The 27561-nt window shown below is 43.8% G+C and overlaps 2 protein-coding genes across 4 annotated transcripts in view; one reads left to right on the top strand and one right to left on the bottom strand.

The window, feature by feature from the left end:
• PWWP2A (PWWP domain containing 2A) overlaps positions 1 to 14658 on the top strand; it is a 36830-nt gene extending 22172 nt beyond the window's left edge. For all 3 annotated transcript variants that reach the window (XM_077266446.1, XM_077266451.1, XM_077266452.1), the window contains one exon: positions 14383 to 14658. The gene's annotated coding sequence lies outside the window, so the exon portion shown is untranslated. The remainder of the gene's footprint in view (positions 1 to 14382) is intronic.
• Positions 14659 to 19371: 4713 nt separating this feature from the next.
• Positions 19372 to 27561, bottom strand: part of TTC1 (tetratricopeptide repeat domain 1) — a 29923-nt gene continuing 21733 nt past the window's right edge. Inside the window, exons 3-8 of the mRNA XM_077266442.1 lie at positions 27118 to 27230; positions 26586 to 26622; positions 24299 to 24447; positions 22174 to 22228; positions 20769 to 22089; positions 19372 to 20058 (exon numbers count right to left, since the gene is read on the bottom strand). Of these exons, the coding sequence (XP_077122557.1) occupies positions 21956 to 22089; positions 22174 to 22228; positions 24299 to 24447; positions 26586 to 26622; positions 27118 to 27230 (488 nt within the window). The 3' untranslated portion in view covers positions 19372 to 20058; positions 20769 to 21955. The remainder of the gene's footprint in view (positions 20059 to 20768; positions 22090 to 22173; positions 22229 to 24298; positions 24448 to 26585; positions 26623 to 27117; positions 27231 to 27561) is intronic.

The raw sequence follows: 27561 nt of genomic DNA, 5'->3' as shown, positions 1-27561 counted from the left end.
TGGGCCAATAACATACACTGCTCAAAAAAATAAAGGGAACACTTAAACAACAGAATATAACTCCAAGTAGATCAAACTTCTGTGAAATCAAACTGTCCACTTAGGAAGCAACACTGATTGACGATCAATTTCACATTCCTGTTGTGCAAATGGAATAGACAACAGATGGAATTTATTGGCAATTATCAAGACACCCTCAATAAAGGAGTGGTTCTGCAGGTGGGGACCACAGACCACATCTCAGTACCAATGCTTTCTGGCTGATGTTTTGGTCACTTTTGAATGTTTGTTGTTCTTTCACACTCGTGGTAGCAGGAGACGGACTCTACAACCCACACTAGTGGCTCAGGTAGTGCAGCTCATCCAGGATGGCACATCAATGCGAGCTGTGGCAAGAAAGATTGCTGTGTCTGTCCGCATAGTGTCCAGAGGCTGGAGGCGCTACCAGGAGACAGGCCAGTACATCAGGAGACGTGGAGGGGGCCGTAGGAGGGCAACAACCCAGCAGCAGGACCGCTACCTCAGCCTTTGTGCAAGGAGGAACAGGAGGAGCGCTGCCAGAGCCCTGCAAAATGACCTCCAGCAGGCCACAAATGTGCATGTGTCTGCACAAACAGTTAGAAACTGACTCCATGAGGATGGTCTAACGTCCACAGATGGGGGTTGAGCTCACAGCCCAACATCGTGCAGGACACTTGGCATTTGCCACAGAACACCAGGATTGGCAAAATTTGCCACTGGCGCCCTGTGCTCTTCACAGATGAAAGCAGGTTCACACTGAGCACATGTGTCAGACGTGACAGAGTCCGGAGACACCGTGGAGAGTGATCTGCCTGCAACATCCTTCAGCATCACCGGTTTGGTAGTGGGTCAATAATGGTGTGCGGTGGCGTTTCTTTGAGGGGCCGCACAGTCCTCCATGTGCTCGCCAGAGGTAGCCTGACTGCCATTAGGTACCGAGATGAGATCCTTAGACCCCTTGTGAGACCGTATGCTGGTGCGGTTGGCCCTGGGTTCCTCCTAATGCAGGATAATGCCAGACCTCGTGGCTGGAGTGTGTCAGCAGTTCCTGCAAGATGAAGGCATTGAAGCTATGGACTAGCCTGCCTGTTCCCCAGACCTGAATCCGATTGAACACATCTGGGACATCATGTCTCACTCCATCCACCAACGTCACGTTGCACCACAGACTGTCCAGGAGTTGGCGGATGCTTTAGTCCAGGTCTGGGAGGAGATCCCTCAGGAGACCATTCACCGCCTCATCAGGAGCATGCCCAGGCATTGTAGGGAGGTCATACAGGCACGTGGAGGCCACACACTACTGAGCATCATTTCCTTGTCTTGAGGCATTTCCACTGAAGTTGGATCAGCCTGTAACTTCATTTTGCACTTTGATTTTGAGCATCATTCCAACTCCAGACCTCCGTGGGATATTGTGATTTACTGTGATCATTTTTAGGTTTTATTGTTCTCAACACATTCCACTATGTAATGAATAAAGATTTACAACTGGAATATTTCATTCAGTGATATCTAGGATGTGGGATTTTAGTGTTCCCTTTATTTTTTTGAGCAGTGTATAATTTATAAAAATTGTGAAATCTGTTGAAATTCACTTTTAAAAACTTTTTTTTTTTTTGAGGAATTCAATATTGATTGGCTATCCGTGGGTTTTGGCAGCCCCAGTAATCAGCTTATTGAAGGGACAGTGCTGCTTTAGTCCGAGGTGCGTCTCCTTCATTGTTCACCAGACACTGCTGTGCGCTTTTAATAGCGAGTTTACCATAGCTTTGTCCCATTGATTGTTACCGAGCTGCAGTACCAGGCGCAGTCACTATGAAATGTGTGGCGCTATTCCTGCTAATGAGATCAGCGGATTGGTTAGTGGTACCTGTCCGCTGGGCGGGAGGTTTGTGAAACTCTTATGTTCTGGCACCCCTGGTGCTACATCTAATTTGTTGGGGCTGGTGAGATGGGACACAAACCAGCCTTGGCTAATCAAAAGCTGTGCCGTGGATGCTGGAAGTTAAAAGATTTGTGGGTTTTCGGTCTCACGAACAGATACCACAAAACCTGGATCAGAGTTCGGCGGATCAATCTGCACAACCCTTTTTTTTCTTTTTTGTGGAGCAGAGGTGACTTAAGATTCCCCCCCCCCTCTAAAAAAGTGCTAGGTTACTGTCCTCTGACTTTGCACTCATTTACAGGGTTAGGGTAACACCTTGATGACAGCATTGGCCAATGCCAGGATAGAGCAAAAGTAGCCAGATGTGTTTTGCTATAATCTTTAATTTAGGGCCAATCCCCGTCAATATGCCCTATTACGGTATCTGATCTCGCTATTTGCTGCGGCTCGCTGCTCCATTATTACTTTGATTAGGGCGCACGTAATCAGGGCTGTGGAGTCGGTAAGCCAAACCTCCGACTCCTCAATTTTCATGACACCGACTGCAACTCAGACTCCACCAAAATGGACTCAGACTCCACGACTCCAATTCCACAGCCCTCACAGGGCTATGGAGTCGATAAGCCTAACCTCCGACTCCTCAATTTCCATGACTCCGACCCACGACTCCGACTCCACCGCCCTGCCCGTAATACCACATTTTCCTGCAGTGACATTAATATTTTTCAAAAGATTTTTCAAAGGTCTCAATGCATGTCAACCTATTAGAGATGGGCATACCAACCCTGGTCCAGCAGCAACTGTATTCCTTTGCTACTGGACAGGAGACATGCAAACTGCCTCCACCTGCCAGCATCCCCATTTCATCTTTTGATTAGCTAGCATGCACAATGTCATGTATGTATCACCTGACGTCATGCCAGGACAGCTAATCAAAAGATGAGACGAGGATGCTGGCAAGCGGAGAAAGTTTGCGTGTCTGATGGCCTCAAAATACTGACTTGGCCAATGGACCAGGTTGTTTTTTGTTTGTTTGTTTTTTAAACGATTTGTTCGTCTATACTTCCTGCTTTTTGGTGGTCTCCACATTTAGGAAAATTGCCCCTAAACTTTTAAAGTATCATCACAGTCAGAGCTTCACTGTTTTCTATTTCTTCCCATGTTTTATGTAGTTTCATAACCTTTGCATTGAGTCTTTTTAGTTTTTTAGCATCTTTTCCAACTGATTCTGGAACAAGTTTTCTTTTGTACCCCTCCTTTCTAATGTTATGCTCCTTTCTAATATTTTTTCCCTTCCTTTATAATGGTTTTCTCCTTCTTTTCAATGTTTGGTTCCTCCTTTTCAATATTTTGCCCCTCCTTTGCAATGTTTCGCCCCTCCTCTGTAATGTTTTGCCCCTTTTTTGTAAGTTTCGCCTCTCTGTAATAGTTTCGCCCCTCCTTTGTAATAGTTTCACCCCTCCTTTGTAAGTTCTGCCCCTCTGTAATAGTTTCGCCCCTCTGTAATAGCTTCGCCCCTCCTTTGTAATGTTTCGCCCCTCCTTTGTAAGTTTTGCCCCTCCTTTTTAAAATAGTTTTGCCCCTCCTTTGTAATGATTCGCCCCTCCTTTGAAATGTTTCGCCCCTCCTTTGTAATGATTCGCCCCACCTTTGTAATGATTCGCCCCTCCTTTGTACTAGTTTTGCCCCTCTTTTAATAAAAGTAAAAATATTCCTTTCAACCAATTGAGCAAGTACCACAGAGCATCTCTGTGGGCATGGTCATTTTGTTAGGAGAAAAAGCAAGTTCTTTGTATACACCCAGTTGTTGAAGAGAAAATGTATATATTTTTTTTCAACCAGGCGGACATAACTTTGGGACAGAGGGGTGTAGAAGAAAAACTGTTCCAGAATCAGTGGAGCAGCAGCAATTAGAGGAGGAACACGGTTTACATTAAAAAAACACAAAACAATGAAAGGTCCTTTTTAAATGTGTTGCACAAGCACGACATCAGGCACAGAGAGGCACGATGCACAATGTGCAGTTGCTGAAGGAACCATTCACCAGCAAAGATCTTGTTCATATTCTAGTAGTGTGCATGATGTTCACTAGACATTGGACCGTTTCAGCGTGTGTGAGCGTCAAGACTGGGCAGGTGACGATGCACAACTCCTGTAAGTTGAAGTCTGCTTGGTCATCAGCTTAATTGCCAAAAGTCAAGTCAGAAATCCTCGAAGATGCCACTTTTGTTTTTAGTTTTTTAGCATCTTTTCCAACTGATTCTGGAACAATTTTTTTTATTTTGAAAACCCTCCTGCCTAATGTTATGCCCCTCCTTTCTAATGTTATTTGCCTCCTTTCTAATGTTACGCCCCTCCTTTCTGATGTTATTCTCCTTTCTAATGTTATGCCTCTTCTTTCTAATGTTATTCTCCTCCTTTCTAATGTTACACCCCTCCTTTCTAATGTTACGCCCCTCCTTTCTAATGTTATTGTCATTTTTAATGTTATGCCCCTCCTTTCTATTCTCTTTTCTAATGTTACGCCCCTCCTTTTTAATGTTATTCTCCTACTTGCTAATGTTAGGACCCTCCTTTCTAATGTTACGCCCCTCCTTTCTAATGTTATGCCCCTCCTTTCTAATGTTACGCCTTTCTAATGTTATGCCCCTCCTTTCTAATGTTACGCCCCTCCTTTCTAATGTTACGCCCCTCCTTTCTAATGTTATTCTCCTTTCTACACTGTATTCCAAATTATTATGCACATAGAGTTTAGGAGTGATAAGGTTAGAATTTTTTGTTTGTCATTTAAACTCATTGATGGCGATGTGTGTCAGGGCTCTTTATATCACTGAAAGCAATTGCAGATACCTGTGCAAATTAGTTTGGCAGGTGTGTCCAAATAAAGGCAAGACTACTTAAGAAGGCTGTTCCACATTATTAAGCAGCCTACATTTTTTGCCAAAATGGGAAAGAAAAAGGATGTGTCGGCTGCCGAGAAGCAACAAATTGTGGAGTATTTAGGTCAAGGCATGACTACAATCAACATTGCCAAGACACTTCGTGATCATCGCACAATCAAGAAGTATGTAGCTGATTCCCAGCACACACGTGTGCGTGCTGATAAGGAAAAATTGAGGACTCTTTCCAACAGGCAATTGCGTAAGGTTAAAAGAGCAGCTGCAAAAATGCCTTGTCATAGCAGCAGACAAGTTTTTGAAGCTGCTGGTGCCTCCAACGTCCCCAGAACAACAAGATGCAGGGTCCTTCAGAGGTTTGCAGCTGTGCGTAAGCCATCCTGTCGACCACCTCTATCCACTGCACACAAGCAGAAACGGCTCCAGTGGGCCAAACGATACATGAAGACTGACTTCCAAACTGTTTTGTTCACCGATGAGTGCCGTGCAACGCTCGATGGTCCAGATGGATGGAGTTGAGGATGGACACCCCATGAAAACACGGCTAAGGCGCCAACAAGGAGGAGGTGGAGTAATGTTTTGGGCTGGAATCATGGGGAGAGAGATTGTCGGCCCCTTTATGATCCCTGAAGGGGTAAAGATGAACTCCATAATCTATGTGGAGTTTCTAAAACAACACTTCCTGCCATGGTTCAAGAGGAAGAACCGTGCTTTCCGCAGCAAGATCATTTTCATGCATAATAATGCATCATCTCATCCTGCAAAAACACATCTGCATCTCTGGCTGCTATGGGCATAAAAGAGGACAAACTTATGGTGTGGCCACCATCTTCCCCTGACCTCAACCCCATTGAGAACCTCTGGAGCATCATCAAAAGGAGCATCTATGATGGCGGGAGGCAGTTCACATCTAAGCAACAGCTCTGGGAGGGGATTCTGTCCACATGCAAAACAACTGAAGCAGAAACCATCCAAAAACTGACAAATTCAATGGACGAGAGAGTTCAGAAGCTTCTTTCGAACAAGGGGTCCTATATGCAAATGTATCATCACCTAGAATAAAGTTTTCACTTGATAAAACTGTTTGATTTCATTTTGTAATAAGATGATAATGCTTATAACTTCACAATTGACAATTTTTTTGTTCAAAATAAAAAAAAAAGGTTGAAAACTCTGCTGTGCATAATAATTTGGAACATGCATTTTGAGTGTTTATTATTTTTTTAACCCCTTCATGACCTTGCCGTTTTTTGCAATTCTGACCAGTGTCCCTTTATGAGGTAATAACTCAGGAACGCTTCAACGGATCCTAGCGATTCTGAGATTGTTTTTTCGTGACATATTGGGCTTCATGTTAGTGGTAAATTTAGGTCGATAATTTCTGAGTTTATTTGTGAAAAAAATGGAAATTTGGCAAAAATTTTGAAAATTTCGCAATTTTCACATTTTGAATTTTTATTCTGTTAAACTAGAGAGTTATGTGACACAAAATAGTTAATAAATAACATTTCCCACATGTCTACTTTACATCAGCACAATTTTGGAAACAAATTTTTTTTTTGCTAGGAAGTTATAAGGGTTAAAATTTGACCAGTGATTTCTCATTTTTACAACAAAATTTACAAAACCATTTTTTTTAGGGACCACCTCACATTTGAAGTCAGTTTGAGGGTTCTATATGGCTGAAAATACCCCAAAGTGACACCATTCTAAAAACTACACCTCTCAAGGTGCTCAAAACCACATTCAAGAAGTTTATTAACCCTTCAGGTGTTTCACAGCAGCAGAAGCAACATGGAAGTAAAAAATGAACATTTAACTTTTTAGTCACAAAAATGATCTTTTAGCGAAATTTTTTTTATTTTCCCAAGGGTAAAAGGAGAAACTGGACCACGAACGTTGTTGTCCAATTTGTTCTGAGTACGCTGATACCTCATATGTGGGGGTAAACCACTGTTTGGGCGCACGGCAGGGCTCGGAAGGGAAGGAGCGCCATTTGACTTTTTCAATGAAAAATTATCTCCATCGCTAGCAGACACCATGTCACGTTTGGAGAGCCCCTGTGTGCCTAAACATTGGAGCTCCCCCACAAGTGACCCCATTTTGGAAACTAGACCCCCCAAGGAACTTATCTAGAAGCATAGTGAGCACTTTAAACTCTCCGGTGCTTCACAAATTGATCCGTAAAAATGAAAAAGTACTTTTTTTTCACACAAAATTTCTTTTAGCCTCAATTTTTTCATTTTCACATGGGCAACAGGATAAAATGGATCCTAAAATTTGTTGGGAAATTTCTCCTGAGTACGCCGATACCTCATATGTGGGGGTAAACCACTATTTGGGTGCACGGCAAGGCTCGGAAGGGGAGGCGTGCCATTTGACTTTTTGAATGGAAAATTAGCTCCAATCATTAGCGGACACCATGTCGCGTTTGGAGAGCCCCTGTGTGCCTAAACATTGGAGCTCCCCTACAAGTGACCCCATTTTGGAAACTAGACCCCCCAAGGAACTTATCTAGATGCATAGTGAGCACTTATAACCCCCAGGTGCTTTACAGAAGTTTATAACGCAGAGCCGTGAAAATAAAAAATAATTTTTCTTTCCTCAAAAATGATTTTTAGCCCAGAATTTTTTATTTTCCCAAGGGTAATAGGAGAAATTGGACCCCATATGTTGTTGTCCAGTTTGTCCTGAGTACGATGATACCTCATATGTGGGGGTAAACCACTGTTTGGGCGCACCGCAGGGCTCGGAAGGGAAGGCACGCCATTTGGCTTTTTGAATGGAAAATTAGCTCCAATCATTAGCGGACACCATGTCGCGTTTGGAGAGCCCCTGTGTGCCTAAACATTGGAGCTCCCGCACAAGTGACCCCATTTTGGAAACTAGACCTCCGAAGGAACTAACCTAGATGTGTGGTGAGCACTTTGAACCTCCAAGTGCTTCACAGAAGTTTATAACGCAGAGCCATGAAAATAAAAAATAATTTTTATTTTCTCAAAAATGATTTTTTAGCCCACATTTTTTTATTTTCCCAAGGGTAACAGGAGAAATTGGACCTCAAAAGTTGTTGTTCAGTTTCTCCTGAGTACGCTGATACCCCATATGTGGGGGTAAACCACTGTTTTGGCACACGTCGGGGTTTGGAAGGGAAGTAGTGACGTTTTAAAATGCAGACTTTGATGGAATGCTCTGCGGGCGTCAGGTTGCGTTTGCAGAGCCCCTGATGTGCTTAAACAGTAGGAACTCCCCACAAGTGACTCCATTTTGGAAACTAGACCCCCAAGGGAACTTATCTAGATGTGTGGTGAGCACTTTGAACCCCCAAGTGCTTCACAGAAGTTTATAACGCAGAGCCGTGAAATTAATAAATGTGTTTCCTTTCCTCAAAAATATTTTTTTAGCCCAGAATTTTTTATTTTTGCAAGGGTAACAGGAGAAATTTGACCCCAAAAGTTGTTTTCCAGTTTCTCCTGAGTACGCTGATACCCCATATGTGGGGGTAAACCACTGTTTGGGCACATGCCGGGGCTCGGAAGGGAAGTAGTGACGTTTTGAAATGCAGACTTTGATGGAATGGTCTGCGGGCATCATGTTACGTTTGCAGAGCCCCTGATATGCCTAAACAGTAGAAACCCCCCACAAGTGACCCCATTTTGGAAACTAGACCCCCCAAGGAACTTATCTAGATGTGCGGTGAGCACGTTCAACCCCCAAGTGCTTCACAGACGTTTACAACGCAGAGCCGTGAAAATAAAAAATCATTTTTCTTTCCTCAGAAAAGATGTTTTAGCAAGCAATTTTTTATTTTCACAAGGGTAACAGGAGAAATTGGACCCCAATATTTGTTGCCCAGTTTGTTGTGAGTACGCTGATACCCCATATGTGGGGGTAAACCACTGTTTGGGCACACGACAGGGCTCGGAAGGGAAGTAGTGACATTTGAAATGCAGACTTTGATGGAATGGTCTGCGGGCGTCACATTGCATTTGCAGAGCCCCTGATGTGCCTAAACAGTAGAAACACCCCACAAGTGACCCCATTTTGGAAACTAGACCCCCCAAGGAACTTATCTAGATGTGTGGTGAGCACGTTCAACCCCCAAGTGCTTCACAGAAGTTTATAACGCAGAGCCGTGAAAATAAAAAATAATTGTTCTTTCCTCAAAAATTATGTTTTAGCAAGTAATTTTTTATTTTTGCAAGGGTATCAGGAGAAATTGGACCCCAACAGTTGTTGCCCAGTTTGTCCTGAGTACGCTGGTACCCCAAATGTGGGGGTAAACCACTGTTTGGGCGCACGTCGGGGCTTGGAAGGGAGGGAGCACCATTTGACTTTTTGAACGCAAGATTGGCTGGAATCAATGGTGGTGCCATGTTGCGTTTGGAGACCCCTGATGTGCCTAAACAGTGGAAACCCCTCAATTCTAACTTCAACACTAACCCCAACACACCCCTAATCCTAATCCCAACTGTAGCCATAACCCTAATCACAACCCTAACCCCAACACACCCCTAACCACAACCCTAACCCCAACACACCCGTAACCCTAATTCCAATCCTAATCCTAACCCTAATCCCAACCCTAACCCTAATCCCAACCCTAACCACAACTGTAACCCCAACACACCCCTAACCCTATCCGTAACCCTAACCACAAGCCTAATCTTAACCCTATTTCTAACCCTAGCCCTAATTCCAACCCTAACTCTAATTCCAACCCTAACCCTAAGGCTATGTGCCCACGTTGCGGATTCGTGAGATTTTTCCGCACGATTTTTGAAAAATCTGCAGGTAAAAGGCACTGCGTTTTACCTGCGGATTTACAGCAGATTTCCAGTGTTTTTTTTGTGCGGATTTCACCTGCGGATTCCTATTGAGGAACAGGTGTAAAACGCTGCGGAATCTGCACAAAGAATTGACATGCTGCGGAAAATACAACGCAGCGTTTCTGCACGGAATTTTCCGCACCATGGGCACAGCGGATTTGGTTTTCCATAGGTGTACATGGTACTGTAAACCTGATGTAAAACTGCTACGAATTCGCAGCGGCCAATCCGCTGCGGATCCGCGGCCAATCCGCTGCGGATCCGCGGCCAATCCGCTGCGGATCCGCAGCCAAATCCGCACTGTGTGCACATGCCATAACCCTACCCCTAACCCTAACCCTACCCCTAGTTCTAACCCTAGTTCTAACCCTAACCCTAGTGGAAAAAGAAAAAAAAATATTTTCTTTATTTTATTATTGTCCCTACCTATGAGGGTGATAAAGGGGGGGTTTATTTATTATTTTTTTTATTTTGATCGCTGTGATAGAACCTACCACAGTGATCAAAATGTACTTGTAACGAATCTGCCAGCCGGCAGATTCGGCGGGCGCACTGAGCATGCGCCCACCATCTTGGAAGATGGCGGCGCCCAGGGAGAAGACGGACCGACTTCGGGAGGATCGGTAAGTATGAGGGGGTGGTGGGGGGGTGGATCGGAGCACAGGGGGGGGGGGGGATCGGAGGACGGGGGGAGCGGACAGGAGCACGGGGGAGCGGACAGGAGCACGGGGGAGCGAACAGGGGGACGGAGGGGGGTACCGGACAGGACGGAGGACTGGGGAGGAGATCGGGGGCGGTGGGGGGGGCCAGAACATGATTTCCAGCCATGGCAGATGCTATTGCAGCATCGGCCATGGCTGGATTGCAATATTTCACCATTTTCATAGGTGAAATATTTCAAATTGCTCTGATTGGCTGTTGCACTTTCAACAGCCAATCAGAGCGATCGTAGCCACGTGGGGGCAAAGCCACCCCCCCTAGGCTGAAGTACAACTCCCCCTCTCCCTGCAGATCGGGTAAAATAGGAGTTAACCCTTTCACCCGATCTGCAGGGATGCGATCATTCCATGACGCCACATAGGCGTCATGGGTCGGGAAGGGGTTAAAGATACTGTTTTCATAGGCAGTTTGTTCCAAAACATTGCAATTATACTAGAATAGTAGATGACTGGAAAATAACAATGACTGCAATTCAGATACTGTAGGTAATTTAGAGAAAATATGAGGAAATATTTGCATAATAATTTAGAACACAGTGTAATGTTATGCCCCTTCTTTCTAATGTTCTCCTTTCTAATGTTACACCCCTCCTTTCTAATGTTATTCCCCTTCTTTCTAATGTTCTCCTTTCTAATGTTACGCCCCTCCTTTCTAATGTTCTCCTTTCTAATGTTATTCTCCTTTCTATTGTTATGCCCCTTCTTTCTAATGTTATTCTCCTTTCTAATGTTACACCCCTCCTTTCTAATGTTACGCTCCTCCTTTCTAATGTTATTCTCATTTTTAATGTTATGCCCCTCCTTTCTATTCTTTTCTAATGTTACGCCCCTCCTTTTTAATGTTATTCTCCTACTTGCTAATGTTAGGACCCTCCTTTCTAATGTTACGCCCCTCCTTTCTAATGTTACGCCCCTCCTTTCTAATGTTATGCCCCTCCTTTTTAATGTTACGCCCCTCCTTTCTAATGTTATGCCCCTTCTTTCTAATGTTCTCCTTTCTAATGTTACACCCCTCCTTTCTAATGTTATTCTCCTCCTTTCTAATGTTCTCCTTTCTAATGTTACGCCCCTCCTTTCTAATGTTACGCCCCTCCTTTCTAATGTTATGCCCCTCCTTTTTAATGTTACGCCCCTCCTTTCTAATGTTATGCCCCTTCTTTCTAATGTTCTCCTTTCTAATGTTACACCCCTCCTTTCTAATGTTATTTTCCTCCTTTCTAATGTTCTCCTTTCTAATGTTACGCCCCTCCTTTCTAATGTTACGCCCCTCCTTTCTAATGTTATTCTCCTCTCTAATGTTATGCCCCTTCTTTCTAATGTTCTCCTTTCTAATGTTACACCTCTCCTTTCTAATGTTATGCCCCTCCTAATATTATGCGCTTTTCTAATGTTACACCCCTCCATTCTACTGTTATTCTCCTTTCTAATGTTACGCCCCTCCTTTCTATTCTCTTTTCTAATGTTAGAAGATGCTCTCTACTTTACAACACAAGTCAATAGATCAAACAGGCGACCAGAAGTTTTTTGGGAGCGTTTTGCCATAATTTTTGCAAAAAAAAAAAAAAGTTTGTGGTTTCTTCATTTTTCAATGCAGCGAGAAAAACTACGATAGTAAAAAAGAGTTAAAATATGGGAAAACTCGCCAAAAAATGTTGTTAAAATGCTCATGAAACAACTAAACATTAGTAAAACTCAAGCCTAGTAATGAGCGAATATACTCGTTGCTCGGGTTTTCCCAAGCATGCTCGGGTGACCTCCGAGTATTTGTTAGTGTTCGGAGATTAAGTTTTCATCGCCTCAGCTGAATGATTTACAGCTATTAGTCAGTTTGATTACATGTGGGGATTCCCTAGCAACCAGGCAACCCCCACATGTACTCAGCCTGGCTAATAGCTGTAAATCATCCAGCTGAGGCGATGAAAACTTAATCTCTGAACACTAACAAATACTCGGAGGTCACCCGAGCGTGCTCGGTAAAACCCGAGCAACGAGTACACTCGCTCATCACTACTCAAGATGCTTCAGGAATAAATACTTCAGAGTTTCCTGAAGAGTCATCTGCCTGAACAACGCATCGGGTTTAAAAGACCTGAAATCGGAATGTACACAGATGCTTCTCACAAAATTAGAATATCAAAAAGTTAATTTATTTCAGTTCTTCAATACAAAAAGTTAAACTCATATATTATATAGCGTCATTACACACAGAGAGATCTATTTCACGTGTTTATTTCTGTTAATGTTGATGATTATGGCTTACAGCCAATAAAAACCCTAAAGTCATTATCTCAGTAAATTAGAACACTTTATAACACCAGCTTAAAAAATGATTTTAAAATCTGAAATGTCCTACTGAAATATATGTTCAGTAAATGCACTCAATACTTGGTCGCGGCTCCTTTTGCATCAATTACTGCATCAATGCGGTGTGGCATGGAGGAGATTAGCCTGTGGCACTGCTGAGGGGTTATGGAAGCCCAGGTTGCTTTGATAGCAGCCTTCAGCTCGTCTGCATTGTTGGGTCTGGTGTCTCTCATCTTCCTCTTGACAATACTCTATAGATTCTCTATGGGGTTAAGGTCAGGCGAGTTTGCTGCCAATCAAGCGCAGTGATACTGTTGCTTGTAAACCAGGTATTGGTACTTTTGGCAGTGTGGACAGGGGCCAAGTCCTGCTGGAGAATGACATTTCCATCTCCAAAAAGCTTGTCGGCAGAGGGAAGCATGAAGTGCTCTAAAATTTCCTGGTAGACGGCTGCGCTGACTTTGGTCTTGATAAAACACAGTGGACCTACACCAGCAGATGACATGGCTCCCCAAACCATCACTGATTGTGGCTACTTCACACTAGACCTCCAGCAGCTTGGATTGTGGCCTCTCCACTCTTCCTCCAGACTCTGGGACCTTGATTTCCAAATGAAATGAAAAATTTACTTTCATCTGAAAACAACACCTTGGACCACTGACAACAGCCCAGCTTTTCTCCTTGGCCCAGGTAAGACGCTTCTGGCGTTGTCTATTGGTTATGAGTGGCCTGACACAAGGAATGTGACACTTGTAGCCCATGTCCTGGATACCTCTGTGTGTGGTGGCTCATGAAGCAATGACTCCAGCAGCAGTCCGCTCCTTGTGAATCTCCCCCAATTTTTGAATGGCCTTTTCTTAACAATCCTTTCAATGCTGCTGTTATCCCAGTTGCTTGTGCACCTTTTTCTACCACACTTTTTCCTTCCACTGAACTTCCCATTAATATGCTTGGATACAGCACTCTGTGAACAGCCAGCTTCTTTAGCAATGACCTTTTGTGGCTTACCCTCCTTGAGGAGTGTGTCAGTGACTGCCTTCTGGACATCTGTCAAGTCAGCAGTCTTCTCCATGATTGTGGAGCTACTGAAACAGACTAAGGGGCCTTTTTAAACACTTAGGAAGCCTTTGCAGATGTTTTTTTTATTATTAAGTATTCTAATTTACTGAGATAATGACTTTTGGATCTTCATTGGTTGTAAGCCATAATCATCAAGATTAACAGAAATAAACACTTGAAATAGATCACTCTGTATAATGACTCTATACGAGTTTCACTTTTTGTATTGAAGAACTGAAATAAATTAACCTTTTGATGACATTCTAATTTTGTGAGAAGCACTTGTGTCTCTTTTGTGTCTGATCCATTGTAATCTTCTAGTTTCTCGGTGCTGAACCTTTTAGGAGTCCTTTGTATGTAAATTTCCAGCGCTGATCCACACCTATGTCCTCAACGATTGACAGAAGCCACAGCCGTTCTGATGTAGCATGCGAAGGGGTATAGGAGGTATGAGTCGGACATATAGGAGGAGTAGGATATAAATATTCATACTGTGGGCAGCGGAGTAGCAGCTGTAATGCTGTTGGCTCAGAGCAGAAATTGCAAGAACATTCTGGTAAATAAGAATCTAAAAATTATATGCCACTTGAATAGTATCTCAGGAGTTAACTCATTCCTTTTGGAAATACTGACTCTTTTTTTTTTATTTTCCATTTCTCTCTTTCCAGACAATACAGACTAGGAACCGCTGCCTTTGAAATCTCCGGATGGTCACACACGGTGGAGATTTTTTTCTTTTTTTTTTTTCTTCTTCTATTCCTACGGTACATGAAAGTCCGAGAACTGGTGTTTTGTGTCCTTTTTGAGGACGTGTGAAGTGTAAAATCCCGAGCTGTGAAAATAATGTATAACTTATACAGATTGTTATTTCTATTGTAAATTTTATTTAAAAAAATAAGAAAAAAATAGATAGAAATATTGCAAAAATGAAAGCACGAGACTGTAAAAAAAAAAAAAAAAAAAAAAAAAAAAAAACCAGTAGAGTGAGATTTTTATTTTTGTTTTCTTTGAAACTTTTCATTGAAGTTCATCACTGGACTTGTTTTCTTGAAGTGAAAGACATTTTTTTTTTCTTTTATTTCGTGGCGTAACGTAGATTTTATACCGTGTGAGCTTTTCTTACCAGTATTACCAGCTGGATGAGTAACTGCAATCTGCTGAGGGGGGACCAAAATATTTATGGGCCCGGTTGAAAAATTTTGTAAAGTCATCTCCATTTTACAGAAGTACTGAATCTCATAGATTTTCAAGGGAAGGATTTCTAACTTTTAACTCATTCCAGACTTCTACCGTTCTTACAATGTATGCTTAAAAATACCTAACTGAATGTTAAAGGGGTTTCACGAGAGTAGCCAGACTCTGTGCTAATATATCTTAAAGGGAATCTGTCAGCAGGTTTTTGCTATCTGTCAGGTTTTTGCTATGTAATCTGACAGCAGCATGATGTAGGGGGCAGAGACCCCGATTCCAGCGATTAATCACTTAGTTTAAAGGGTGCAGCAGTTAGTTTTCTCTATGTCTACTGCAGATCTCCCAGTGCTCTGAATGCTGAGCTGTGTATAACCCCGCCCACACCACTGATTGGCAGCTTTCTGTGTATACTTACCAATCAGTGCTGGGGGCGTGGTTGGACTATCAGGCACAAGACACCTAGTCCTGTAGTGATAATCTCCTGCTGATAAAACACTGATTTTATTGAAAGAGTAGAACACAGCCTAGTAAGTGACATCGCTGGAATCAGGATCTCAGCCCCTTCATCATGGTGCTCTCAGATTACATAGCAAATACCTGCTGATAGATTCCTTAAAAATGTCAGCCCCATGAAGCTCTGCATCCTTACCAAAAGTTTTACCTGCCGGACATTTCCAAAATGGCCTACTGTCCTATATTAAGGGTAGCTGGCCAACAGCACACGGATAAACGGATGCACGTCCTAGTTCCACTGGACCCCCATGGAAGATGTACATACCAGATAAGAAATGAAGGACAGCATCCAGTCCAGGTGAAAGTGTTCACAAAACAATTCCTTTATTTGCCAAAGTGCAACGTTTCGACCCAAATGGGTCTTTATCAAGCACGATAAAGACCCATTTGGGTCGAAACGTTGCACTTTGGCAAATAAAGGAATCGTTTTGTGAACACTTTCACCTGAACTGGATGCTGTCCTTCATTTCTTATCTACTGTCCTATATTAGTCCTCGGATGAAGCCAGCACTGGCTTTGGCAACAGAGTAGGGCTAGCATGAGCAATGTGGCTTGCAAGAGGAAACTCTCCAAATATAGTTGTATTTGCTAAGGTAGCAAATGTCTCATGCGAGTGCCATTCAGGTCTTTTTGAGGACAGCTGGGATTTCGTGTCATCACAGAATTCAGATAAGTAAAACTTATAATTGAAAGTCTTCTGACAATAAAAAATTTCGATAGGATAAAAAATTGCTATTTTATACCATGTTGAGCAGTTTATTTGTAGGTGGCTGGAACACCCTATTAAAAGGAATAGGTCATCAGGAAATGACCTGTTAAATCAGGTTTTTCTGATAAATATATATATTTAAACATATATCTTCATTTTTGTTAGTTTTATTTATTATATCACAATCTGTATTTTTTTTAAAAAAAGTATATAGATTGTGTACCTACATACATCTTGCAATTTTCACACTGGTCACTGGAGCTATTCTAAACCCGTACTTCAGAAAATGCACATGCACATTAGCAGCAGTAGACTGACTCCACCCTTTTCCTTTACAATGAAGCATCTAATGAGCATGTGCAAAGGCCATGAGTAAGGAGGTGTGAGTAGGGTCAGCTGTGACATCGCCTATTGTGATGTGATCAGCTGTATGTAATGGTGTTAACACAAAAACCTTTTTTAAACAATAGGTCATTTTCTGACGATACCTTCCTTTTATGTACTGACGGGTTGGATATGTGATAACTTTCTGATCACTGGGGGTCCGGATGCTAAGAGCATCACTGATCCTGAGAATTGGGCTGTGAAATGCCACGAGCGCGGTCCTCGGCAATCCCAGAGACAATGAATAGTGACACGCACGCAGGACCATCATCCCTTTCAGAGCCCTATTTTTAAGATAGGGAAAACTCCTTTAAGTCTTTTAAAGTCATATATCAATGTCAGAAACTTCAGTATATGGCACCTATAACTACATATTTTGACATGCACTTGTCATTTTGCACTTAGAGTGATCGCCATGTTAGCGTGGAGCTTCATAGCAAACTGCCTCCACCGATCAGCTGTTTGCAGCACGGCGCCGTGCACTTGAGTGCATAGGGTCAGAGCTTCAGTACCCGAAAATAGCCCCTATACAGCAGTAGCAGTAAGCAGATCTTTTCTGAGGGCGTCAGAATAGTACCCTCTCCAATGTCATATTCATGACCTGGACAAGCCCTTTAAATTCTTAACCGTAATATAAAAGTGAAAGCTGCAGTGTTGGCCTAATTCCTCCATGATAACACCAAGGTGACGAGAACCGTAAGTGTTGTCTTAGGCGCCGCAGGAAAAGACTGTAAATTCATCTAGTCATAACTTGATACTCCGATGCTTAATTTACAGTTCTCTGCGTTGGTGTCTGTGAAGGGGGCTGGCTTTCTACTCATTTCAACCTCCAAGCCAGTCCCCTTCTCATTAATGTATCGGCTATGAAGAAGAGTAGACTAAGCAGTTCTCACAAGTCTCATGACATGTTGGAGCAGGAAACGTTCTCAAGTTTCCAAAGATTTAATTAATGCAAAATGTCCCTTAATTTAAAATGCTATTAATATTTTCTTTCCTTCCCCCGTAAATTACATGCAGCATCTACTTTATTCTTCTTGGTTATGGTGACTTGTAAATATTTTTTAATTTTGCCTTTATTTTACGGTCTGGACTCATGCAGTCGGTTGATCAGGTCAGGCACAAGTTCGGCCACTGTCCGATGACTGTCAGGCAGTCTAGGGATAAGGTCAGTCACAAGTTCGGCCATTGTTAATGACTGTCAGGCAGTCTGGGGAGGCCACTGTCAGACAATCGGGGAATCAGGTCAGGCACAAGTTAGGCCACTGTCAGATGACTGTCGGGAAGTCGGGGGATCATGTCAGGCACAAGTTCGAACATTATCGGATGACTGTCAGGCAGTCTGGGGTTCAGGTCAGGCACAAGTTTTGCCATTGTTAGATGACTGTCAGACAGTCGGGGGATCAGGGTCAGGCACATGTTCAGCCATTGTTAGATGAAGGTCAGTCGGGGGATCAGGGTCAGGCACATGTTCGGCCATTGTTAGATGAAGGTCAGTCGGGGGATCAGGGTCAGGCACATGTTTAGCCATTGTTAGATGACGGTCAGTCGGGGGATCAGGCACATGTTTGGCCATTGTTAGATGACGGTCAGTCGGGGGATCAGGGTCAGGCACATGTTCGGCCATTGTTAGATGACGGTCAGTCGGGGGATCAGGGTCAGGCACATGTTTGGCCATTGTTAGATGACTGTCAGAGAGTCAGGGATCATGTCAGGCAAGTTCGAACATTGTCAGATGACTGTCAGGCAGTCGGGGGATAAGGTCAGGCACATGTTCGCCAATGTCAGATGACTGTAATTCAGGATTTTTTTTTTATTCCGAACCCAGTGTACGGCCGTGACGCGGCTTTGAAGTTTTAGTTATAAGGCCATACCTGTGTACAAGTATCTGACTAGCCCCTGCACCTTTGGCGTGCATTAATATTCCCGCAGGACTAACATATTGAACCCATACAAAAAAAGATGACCGATGCTCAGGGCCACTTTGGGAATTGCTGACAGCTTACATTGCGGAATTATTTGAGCAGTAACGCAGTAGTGAAGAACATAGATGATAAATGTATAATCAGTGGGACCCCCACCACTCTCAAGGGCATTGGCCATGGGCCTCATTTTCACTACGTGAGAATTACAGCTTCAAAGGGACCCTCGTTTTTGTGATTAGCAACGTGTGGGCTCCTTTGATAAAGCCCTTTAAGTGAGCAATACTCACCATTGGATGCGTACACCCAGCCACCTGTTCCAGACCCTTTCCTGCCATAGACATGACACGGTCCATTCCATGAACATTAATGGATTGGGACCAAGACCGTCATACCCTTCCGTAAGGTGTCCAACAGATATGGGCATCATGTGATTGTAAGAGGACAGAACTACAAGTTATTCTTATCTAGAATTACAGTGTAGTGACTAATCTGTTATAGCGTTAACCTGCGTCCGCTGAACATGGCACGTAAAGAGTAGCACTTCTTCCAGATCTGGATTTCTCTTCTGAGAACTTTACTTTCTTAGTCTTATTTTCTTGCGATCTGATATTTAAAAACTGTTTGTGTGGTTTGAAAGACTCCATGTTGTATTTTTTTTATATTATTTTATTTCAAGTGTTACGTCCATGCAAGAGAACTTGTAAACTCAATAAAGATGAATGTTTTGTAAATTTTGTGGAGAGTGTTGTCACAAAATGTAATTTCTGGGAAGGTACTAATTAAAGGGAGTATCATAGCAGATACAGAGGGATACATTTACAGCATTTATACCACTTTGTGGAAGAAAAAAAAAAAAAACTTACAAAAGAATGGCGCATCATGTTTTTGCCATAACTTGGAAATTTTTCACCGTTAGTCATGTCTTTTTTTTTTTTCTTCTAAAAAGTACGTGTAGGATCCATGCTTACTATATAGTGTGCACCATAAACATAGTCAGGCGACTATTGCAGCAAAGCAGCAGCCACTAACCAGCTGCAATAGTCGAACAGGAGCAAATCCAACCCCACGTTTTTTTTTTTGTTTGTTTTTTTACTTTGTACAGCACTCTGTGGCTGGCCATTGCACTCTGTGGCTGGCCATTAATAAGAGTTTGTCCAGTAGTGAATAATCCCTTTAAGTATGATGATTTCTTACATTCTGTGCTCCAGCCAGAGCTACAATTGTGTTTACTGGTGCTCTGCTAAACTTTTGACAAACTCTTTCCCCATCGCAGTCGGGAGATTTCTGTAGGCCACTGTGGACATTAGAGGGGTTATCCAGGACTTCTATTATTATTTCTGCGTATAGGTCCAGGATCTTGGTTAACAACTACCTGCCTGGCACAGGTCTCTCCCTGGTCAGAGGAGTCACAGGCCCCGCTCCTATGCAATTCCCCTGCTTACATCCCATAGACAGAGCAGCTTCGTCTTGTCAACTCTGCTCTGGTGAAAGGGCGTCTCTGCTGATGTCATGCTGATTGATTACCGGCTCCCCACTTCCTCACCGTGGGGAGCCGACTGTCAATCAGCATGACGTCCGCAGTAAAGCCCCCGTCTCACATAGCGAGATCGCTAGCGATATCGCTGCTGAGTCACAAGTTTTGTGACGCAACAGCGACCTCAGTAACGATCTCGCTATGTGTGACACGTACCAGCGACCAGGCCCCTGCTGTGAGATCGCTGGTCGTGTCGGAATGGCCTGGACCTTTTTTTGGTCGCTGAGGTCCCGCTGACATCGCTGAATCGGTGTGTGTGACACCGATCCAGCGATGTCTTCACTGGTAACCAGGGTAAACATCGGGTTACTAAGCGCAGGGCCGCGCTTAGTAACCCGATGTTTACCCTGGTTACCAGCGTAAATGTAAAAAAAAACAAACAGTACATACTCACCATCTGATGTCTGTCAGGTCCCTTGCCGTCTGCTTCCTGCTCTGACTGAGATCCGGCCGTACAGCGAGAGCGCAGCACAGCAGTGACGTCACCGCTGCGCTCTGCTCTCGCTGTACGGCGGCACTGTCAGAGCAGGAAGCAGACGGCAAGGGACCTGACGGACATCAGATGGCAAGTATGTACTGTTTGTTTTTTTTACATTTACGCTGGTAACCAGGGTAAACATCGGGTTACTAAGCGCGGCCCTGCGCTTAGTAACCCGATGTTTACCCTGGTTACCCGGGTGCTGCAGGGGGACTTCGGCATCGTTGAAGACAGTTTCAACAATGCCGAAGTCATTCCCCTGATCGTTGGTCGCTGGAGAGCGGTCTGTGTGACAGCTCCCCAGCGACCACACAGCGACTTACCAATGATCACGGCCAGGTCGTATCGCTGGTCGTGATCGTTGGTAAATCGCTATGTGAGACGGGGCCTTAATTCTGTCCTGACACTTCTCCTCTGCTCTGGTGACAGGGCATCTCTGCTGATGTCATGCTGATTGATTGTCAGCTCTCCAATACCTCACTGCAGGAAATCAACTATCAATCAGCATGACGTCCGCAGTCGCTTTGTCCAGACAATGATTAGTGCAAATGAAATAAAGATGCATAAGGTAGACCTTCCCTTTAAATCATTAGATAATTTCTTATTAATGTGTACAAGGAGGGGAGCAATAACTGGCTGGCAGGGGCTGGAGAAGTAGCGTTGTTTTTTTTTTCCCTGCTAACTTCGTGGGCTCATCATTAACCAGTTGCCCAATAGTGGAAAACTCCTTTAATATTTTTTTCCCTGATAAATGTCTAAATGGGAATATCACCTATCTAAAAGAATTTATGATAAACATATAAGCCGTTGAGGGACCCCACCCCAATCCCAAGAATGGGTAGCCCAAATTTTCAATGTGCACGCAAGACCAGTACAGCGAATGGAGCAGTGGTTGCACATGCTCAGTATAGCTCCATTGACATGGGACAGCAAGTACCCCTGTTCTTTTGATCGGTGGGGCTCTGGCAGACCACCAGCCATTATATAAAATGCAAAAACCAAACAAATGTAAATGTCGCCCCCTAAATCCGTCCCCTAGATTACAGCTGTCCGTCACCCTATTAAAATAAAAAATACACAGTAAACGACCCCCCCCCCCCCAAAAAAAAAAAAAAGGATGGCAGGTTATATAGATAAAGTGGGTTGCGCCCGAGGCAATGGTTGGTTTCATTCAGGATCTTGCGGCAAAACCTTTTCCCTTAATTATCAAACAGGATTTTTTTTGTTCCTTTTAAATAATTTATATATTTCTAGTCCCAATAGTTAAAACATTGATTGGCGCACAAACACGAAACGTGACTTAACGAGGACTGCTGTTTCCCAACCGCTCTCACCGTATCACAGCCAGATACAAAGTGGGAAAGCAAAAAAGAAAAGCAATATTTATAGATACGGATGGCAGGCGGGCCCCTTATAATGAGGTGAAGTATCTGAGGACGTCCTCGAGAGGGAGGGAGACTCCGGTCTGTTCCGACCTTGTGATGATCCGGTCACTTCAGCTGGACACCGATCATCTGTTATCGTTGCGATTTTGCACAAAGTTGATGGAGTACGAGCCGGTGTTAGCGTCCTGGTTGACCTGAAAGTTCTGGGTGGAGAGTCCGAAAGGCTTAAGGACCAGGTTTCCCAAATCCTTTAATTTACCTGAGAATAAGACAAAACACAGTGTAAGATTTTTCAGCCGGTGGAGGTCGTTCTGTTGATAAGGTAGAAGCTTTGTGCACTTACTTATCATTTCCTCCTTTAAACGCTCATTTCTTTCATCAATCTGCCTGGGCAAACGCTTTATGAAAAAAAAAAAAAAAAACTATTATAGCATTAAAGGTTTCACTTCAGAAGAAAACTCACTTCACACTAAGATTAGGACCATGTACAAAATGTTAATTACTAAAATATAGAATTGAGAATACGGGGTGTGTTGTTCTACCATTAAAGGGAGTTTGAGAGCAAGTTTTTGCTATGTAATCTGAGAGCAGCAGGATGAAGGGGCAGAGATACAGATTCCAGTGCTGTGTCACTGTCCTGATCCGTTCCAGGGTTTAGTCCTGTCTGCTCTTTTTCCGGGCGGATCATGTCAAGGGTTAACTTTGCTCTGCCTCATTCTGGGCCCAGGTTTGCTATATAGCTCCCAGGCATCTTGCTGGTGGTGTCAGCTATAGCTCTGCCTTCGGCATGTGAACCTGACTCTGGTAACTCTTGATTTGTCCTGCTGTGATCCGTGACTTGTCCCATGTCTGTTGACTCCCTGTCTGCCCTCTTCCCAGCGTTTGTTTGATTCTTTGGTTCCTGACTTGGCTCGTATTCGGACTCGCTTCTGCTTTCTGACTTTGTCTTATCCGCTTCTGACCGCTGCTGAACCTCCTGACTTGTTTTCTGACCACATTTACTGTTTATCCTTTTTGGTACTTCTGCCTCTGATTGTATTTTGACTCGGCTTGTCTGACCACTCTCTTGCCACTTGGTGGCGCCTGTGCTGCTGCTCTGTGGTGCTTCTTTGTGTACACAGTCTCACTTACCTCACAAGCTCCCTCTGGTAGAGCTTGCGTTATACTGCTCTGCAGCAGCACGACAGTCACTTTCTAGGCTGTGTTTTTGTTTTAATAAAATCAGTGTTTTATCAGGACACAGAACTAGGCATCATGTACCTCCTGGTCCAACCACACCCCCAGCACTGATTGGCAGCTTTCTGTGTATACTTACAGAAATCAGCCAGTGGTGTGGGCAGCGTTATTCCCAGCTCAGCATTCAGAGCACTGGTAGATCTGTAGCAGAGAAATCTCGTATATCATGACTACTGCTCCCAGTAAGTGACATATCGCTGGAATCAGGTCTCTGTCCCTACCTGGTATTGCTGTCAAGATTACATAACTAAACCTGCTGATGGATTCCCTTTACAATCACTGTAAATGTGGCTCTGCGAGTGCTCGTCTCCAAAACCGTAGATTTAAGTTAGCTAAATAGGGGCCCCTCAGCAAATGTGAAGAATAAGTGGATTGGGCATGTTAGATGCCTGATCATTTCTTGATGCAAGAGACATGCTGTTGCCGCCATAACTAAGCCAAATGTAACAGATTTATGGCACTGTTCTGCCAGCAGGTATAGGAATTGGATAGTGACCTAAAATGGGTATTTCCCTTCTGAGATAGCACATCACTAGAATATGTGAGAACAAATCAGTGACCTATGGACCCAGCGCTAATCCCGAGCATGGACCCACCGCTAATCCCGGGCATGGGCCCAGCACTAATCCCGAGCATGGGCCCAGCACTAATCCCGAGCATGGGCCCAGCACTAATCCCGAGCATGGGCCCAGCACTAATCCCGAGCATGGGCCCAGCACTAATCCCGAGCATGGGCCCAGCACTAATCCCGAGCATGGGCCCAGCACTAATCCCGAGCATGGGCCCAGCACTAATCCCGAGCATGGGCCCAGCACTAATCCCGAGCATGGGCCCAGCACTAATCCCGAGCATGGGCCCAGCACTAATCCCGAGCATGGGCCCAGCACTAATCCCGAGCATGGGCCCAGCACTAATCCCGAGCATGGGCCCAGCACTAATCCAGAGTATGGTCTTTCCCCGTACAAAAGCAGCCAGGCTGAAGTTTTGCAGGACAACCAGTAAAGGGGCCACAGTGCTAAATTAGTGCTGCAGCCCTTTCATCCCAGAGATCAATGAGTGTCCCAAAGGCTGGATCTCCCCAATCATAGTTACAGAATACCCTTCTAGCAACACACAATCACTTTCAGACCAGCAGCAGAACCACCCATTCAAGTAATAAGGGCAGGTTTCTGATCTTTTATAAATACCAGTCTGATCACCTCATTGTGATGAAAGTCGGCGGTGCCCCTTACCATGCAGGCCTCTTTGGCTTGGCGACATGACAGGTCTTTTTCTAGGACTGATTTGTAATCTGCGAGGGCCTCATCTAGCTTATCAGTCTTCTCGTAGAGTTCAGCCCTCCTCAGCAGCGCACGGATATACTCGGGATTTAACTCTATTGCTACAGAGAAAAAAAAAAATAATAATAATAATAATAATAATTAAAAAAATATATTGCAATAATAAAATAGATAAATAAAAATAAATAAAATAACCCCTTAATGATTGAGCCAATTTTGATCCTGGCAACTCATCAGCGCCCCGCGAACGCTGCATCGTGGCTGTTAAGAGATTGACGCTATGTGCACACATCAGTATTTCTTGCAGAAATTTCCTGACAAAAACCGGGACATTTCTGCCAGAAATCTGCATGCATTTTTCTCACGTTTTTTACGCGTTTTTTCCCAGTGCATTAAATAGCGGGAAAAACGCAAAAAATCCGCAAAATTAATGAGCGGAAAAAAACGCATCATGTGCACAAAAATTGCGGAATGCATTCTAAATGATAAGATGCATATGTATGCGTTTTTATTGCGAAAAAAACTTGAAAATTACTGAACGTGTGCACATACCCTGACAGCGGAACTTAATTTCATTGCCGGTGGGGAGCTCCATTACACTCCACGTGCCATGCGGCTGTTAGCGGCAGATGATGGCTGAATAATAACACAGCGATCACTTGCCAGGAAAGATGCGAGCTCATGGAGCAAGCGTTTGATACAACTGTAAGTCATAGGTCTATAAGGAGTAGTGATGGGTGAACCCTTAGATGTTCGGGTCTGGCCAAATAGTTAAAAAAAAAGTTTGGTTACCAGAACAGTAACCGAACCCCATTCACATGATTGAGGGCCCGAACATCCAGTATTTGCCACACGGTAAGATCATTACTGCCGATCAGAGAGCCACGCCTCCCTCGCCCGCAGCTGTGACCAGAGGTAAAAAGTTTGCAACCCTCGGCTGTATCATGGCTGGTTATCAAGACTAGAGGAGTCCCCATGCGTTTAAAAAAAAAAAAAATATATATATATATATATATATATATATATATATATATATAATTTATAATATAATAATTTAAAAGAATGGCGTGGACCCCCCCTCCATTTTGCCAACCAGCCAAGCTAAAGCAGACAGCTAGTAAGGGGCCTTGGATATTTGCCCCTCGGCCTAAAAAAAGGAGCCCGCAACTGCCCCAGAAAAGGTGCATCTATTAGATGTGCAAATTCTGGTGCTTTGCCCGGCTCTTCCCACTTGCCTTGTAGTGGGGTTCACATTTGTGGGGTTGATGTCACCTTTCTATTGTCCAGTGAAATCAAGCTCACGACTTAGTAATGGAGAGGAGTCTTTTCAGGCAGTTTTTCTTTTTTTTGTAACGTTTACCTGAATGATTTGATTGCAGATCTCATGCAATACTCGGGTACTGAAGTACATGAGACCTGTCAGTGTTAGGCTGTACACGACTGGAACTTCTCTCAGACGAGAAAATTGGGTCAATTATGCTAATCACACTCTGATCATTGTGTGATCAGATTCTCTTGGATGAGAAGAGGGGTAACGTTTCTCCTTGTGGAAAGTGACATACTGAATTATCCCAAGTCATATTGCAAGGCTCGTTAACAGGTCAACAGTGACTTGTAGGATTGTTGCTTCCAACAGGTGGCGCTATAGAGTTAAGTCCTCGTCAGCTCTGAAGAGGCAATTTGCATATTAAATTTCCCAGAGAAGCATTGTACGGCGAATACGCTATCTGAATACAGAATGCAAATAGTCCACGGTGCGATTTCTTCCTCGGACCGGCTCGGTCCAATGAAAAACATTGGACTTGTGCACGGCCCCATAAAATAACATTGGTCCATGTGTGATCCGATATTTTGTTTTATCGCACTCGGACTGAGAATTTGGTCGCCTGCACAAGCACGGAAACACCCCCTGTTAGATCTTGCTCATGGCAGGGCCTAACAGGGTGTGTTAAGGCACCGAGATCGCCTTTGCGGGACTCACAATCGCCGGCGCCCTCAAGATGCTGCTGTTGCGATTGACAGCATCAACTAGAGGTTAAACCACTGATCGGTGCTAAAACAGTTTGTGGCTGAAGCAGCAAGATGTCGTCCATAATATACATTGATGACTGCTGCATTTTCACATATATATATATATATATATATTTTATGGAACGGCAATCATTAAGAGGATAATAAGTAATAGTAATATAAATTCACTACCAGACAGGGGTAAAGTAGGTAAATTGTGCACACATGCCTTTTGTACAGTCTGTTATTGCAGGTTCTGTCTTGTCCTGTAAAATACATAAGAAGCAGGTTACATTGGATCTTTTAGACCCTCCCTATATGTTTCGAGCCCCAACTCCCAATTTCTGGCAAAGCATTGACAGTGGAAAGGTCTAACATCAAGTTTTCCACTCCTGGTACCGCCTGAGACAAGCTGGGCCGAACAGATGGATAGCGCCTCTCACCTGCACCAATGTAAGAACCTGTTCAGATTACACTGTACGCCGCAAAAGCTTCCGACACCCAACATGCACTGACATCCGCCTGTCACAACAGATGTACTGCTGAAAGACGCGGAGCCTCGCGATGGGTATAGCATCACAACCCTGGGCATGATGGGCTCCTTCACAGTTTGTTTCCCTACAAACCAGGTTCCTAAAAGTTCAGAAGTGCAGAGCGCCCCAAGGGAACCATCCCGTCCTTGCAAATTCACTGCCCCTTTTATTCATGGGATCGGCCATAACTTTAGAACAGGAAAATTCCTATTCACACGTAACGTTTACCTGTTTTATTCTGGCCGCCGCTCGGTTAGAGTACAGAATAGCCCTCTCTTTATGGTAAAAGGCCGGGCACTTCAGAAGGGCCTGAGAGTAAACGTCTTCGGCTTCAACGAAATCTGAGGAAAAGGCAGAAGAATAATCAATAACTTAGAAAAGTAGAAAGTTAAAACATTGGTGCCTACAACAAGAGGTCAGAATCCACCTTTAATGGTGATGTACAGAGGACCTTTCACCACTTACATGTTAAACTGGGGCTGAAGATAAAAAAAAAATAAATATCTAAACTAGGTTTTCTTATTTCTCCTCTTAGTTGTGGAGATATTGGATTCTGGAGTTTAGAACAGCTAAGATGCTATTTTACCCTACAACCAAGAGGCATTAACAGAAATTCTCCTCTGGGCGCATTTACTTTTTCCCCCTGTATGACGTAGCCCAATCATAAGAAGG

This window comes from Ranitomeya variabilis, chromosome 5 (assembly GCF_051348905.1).
Source record: "Ranitomeya variabilis isolate aRanVar5 chromosome 5, aRanVar5.hap1, whole genome shotgun sequence".
NCBI lineage: Eukaryota > Metazoa > Chordata > Amphibia > Anura > Dendrobatidae > Ranitomeya > Ranitomeya variabilis.
The sequence above is the reverse complement of the archived record's forward strand: the minus strand, read 5'-3'. Positions and strand labels throughout refer to the sequence as shown.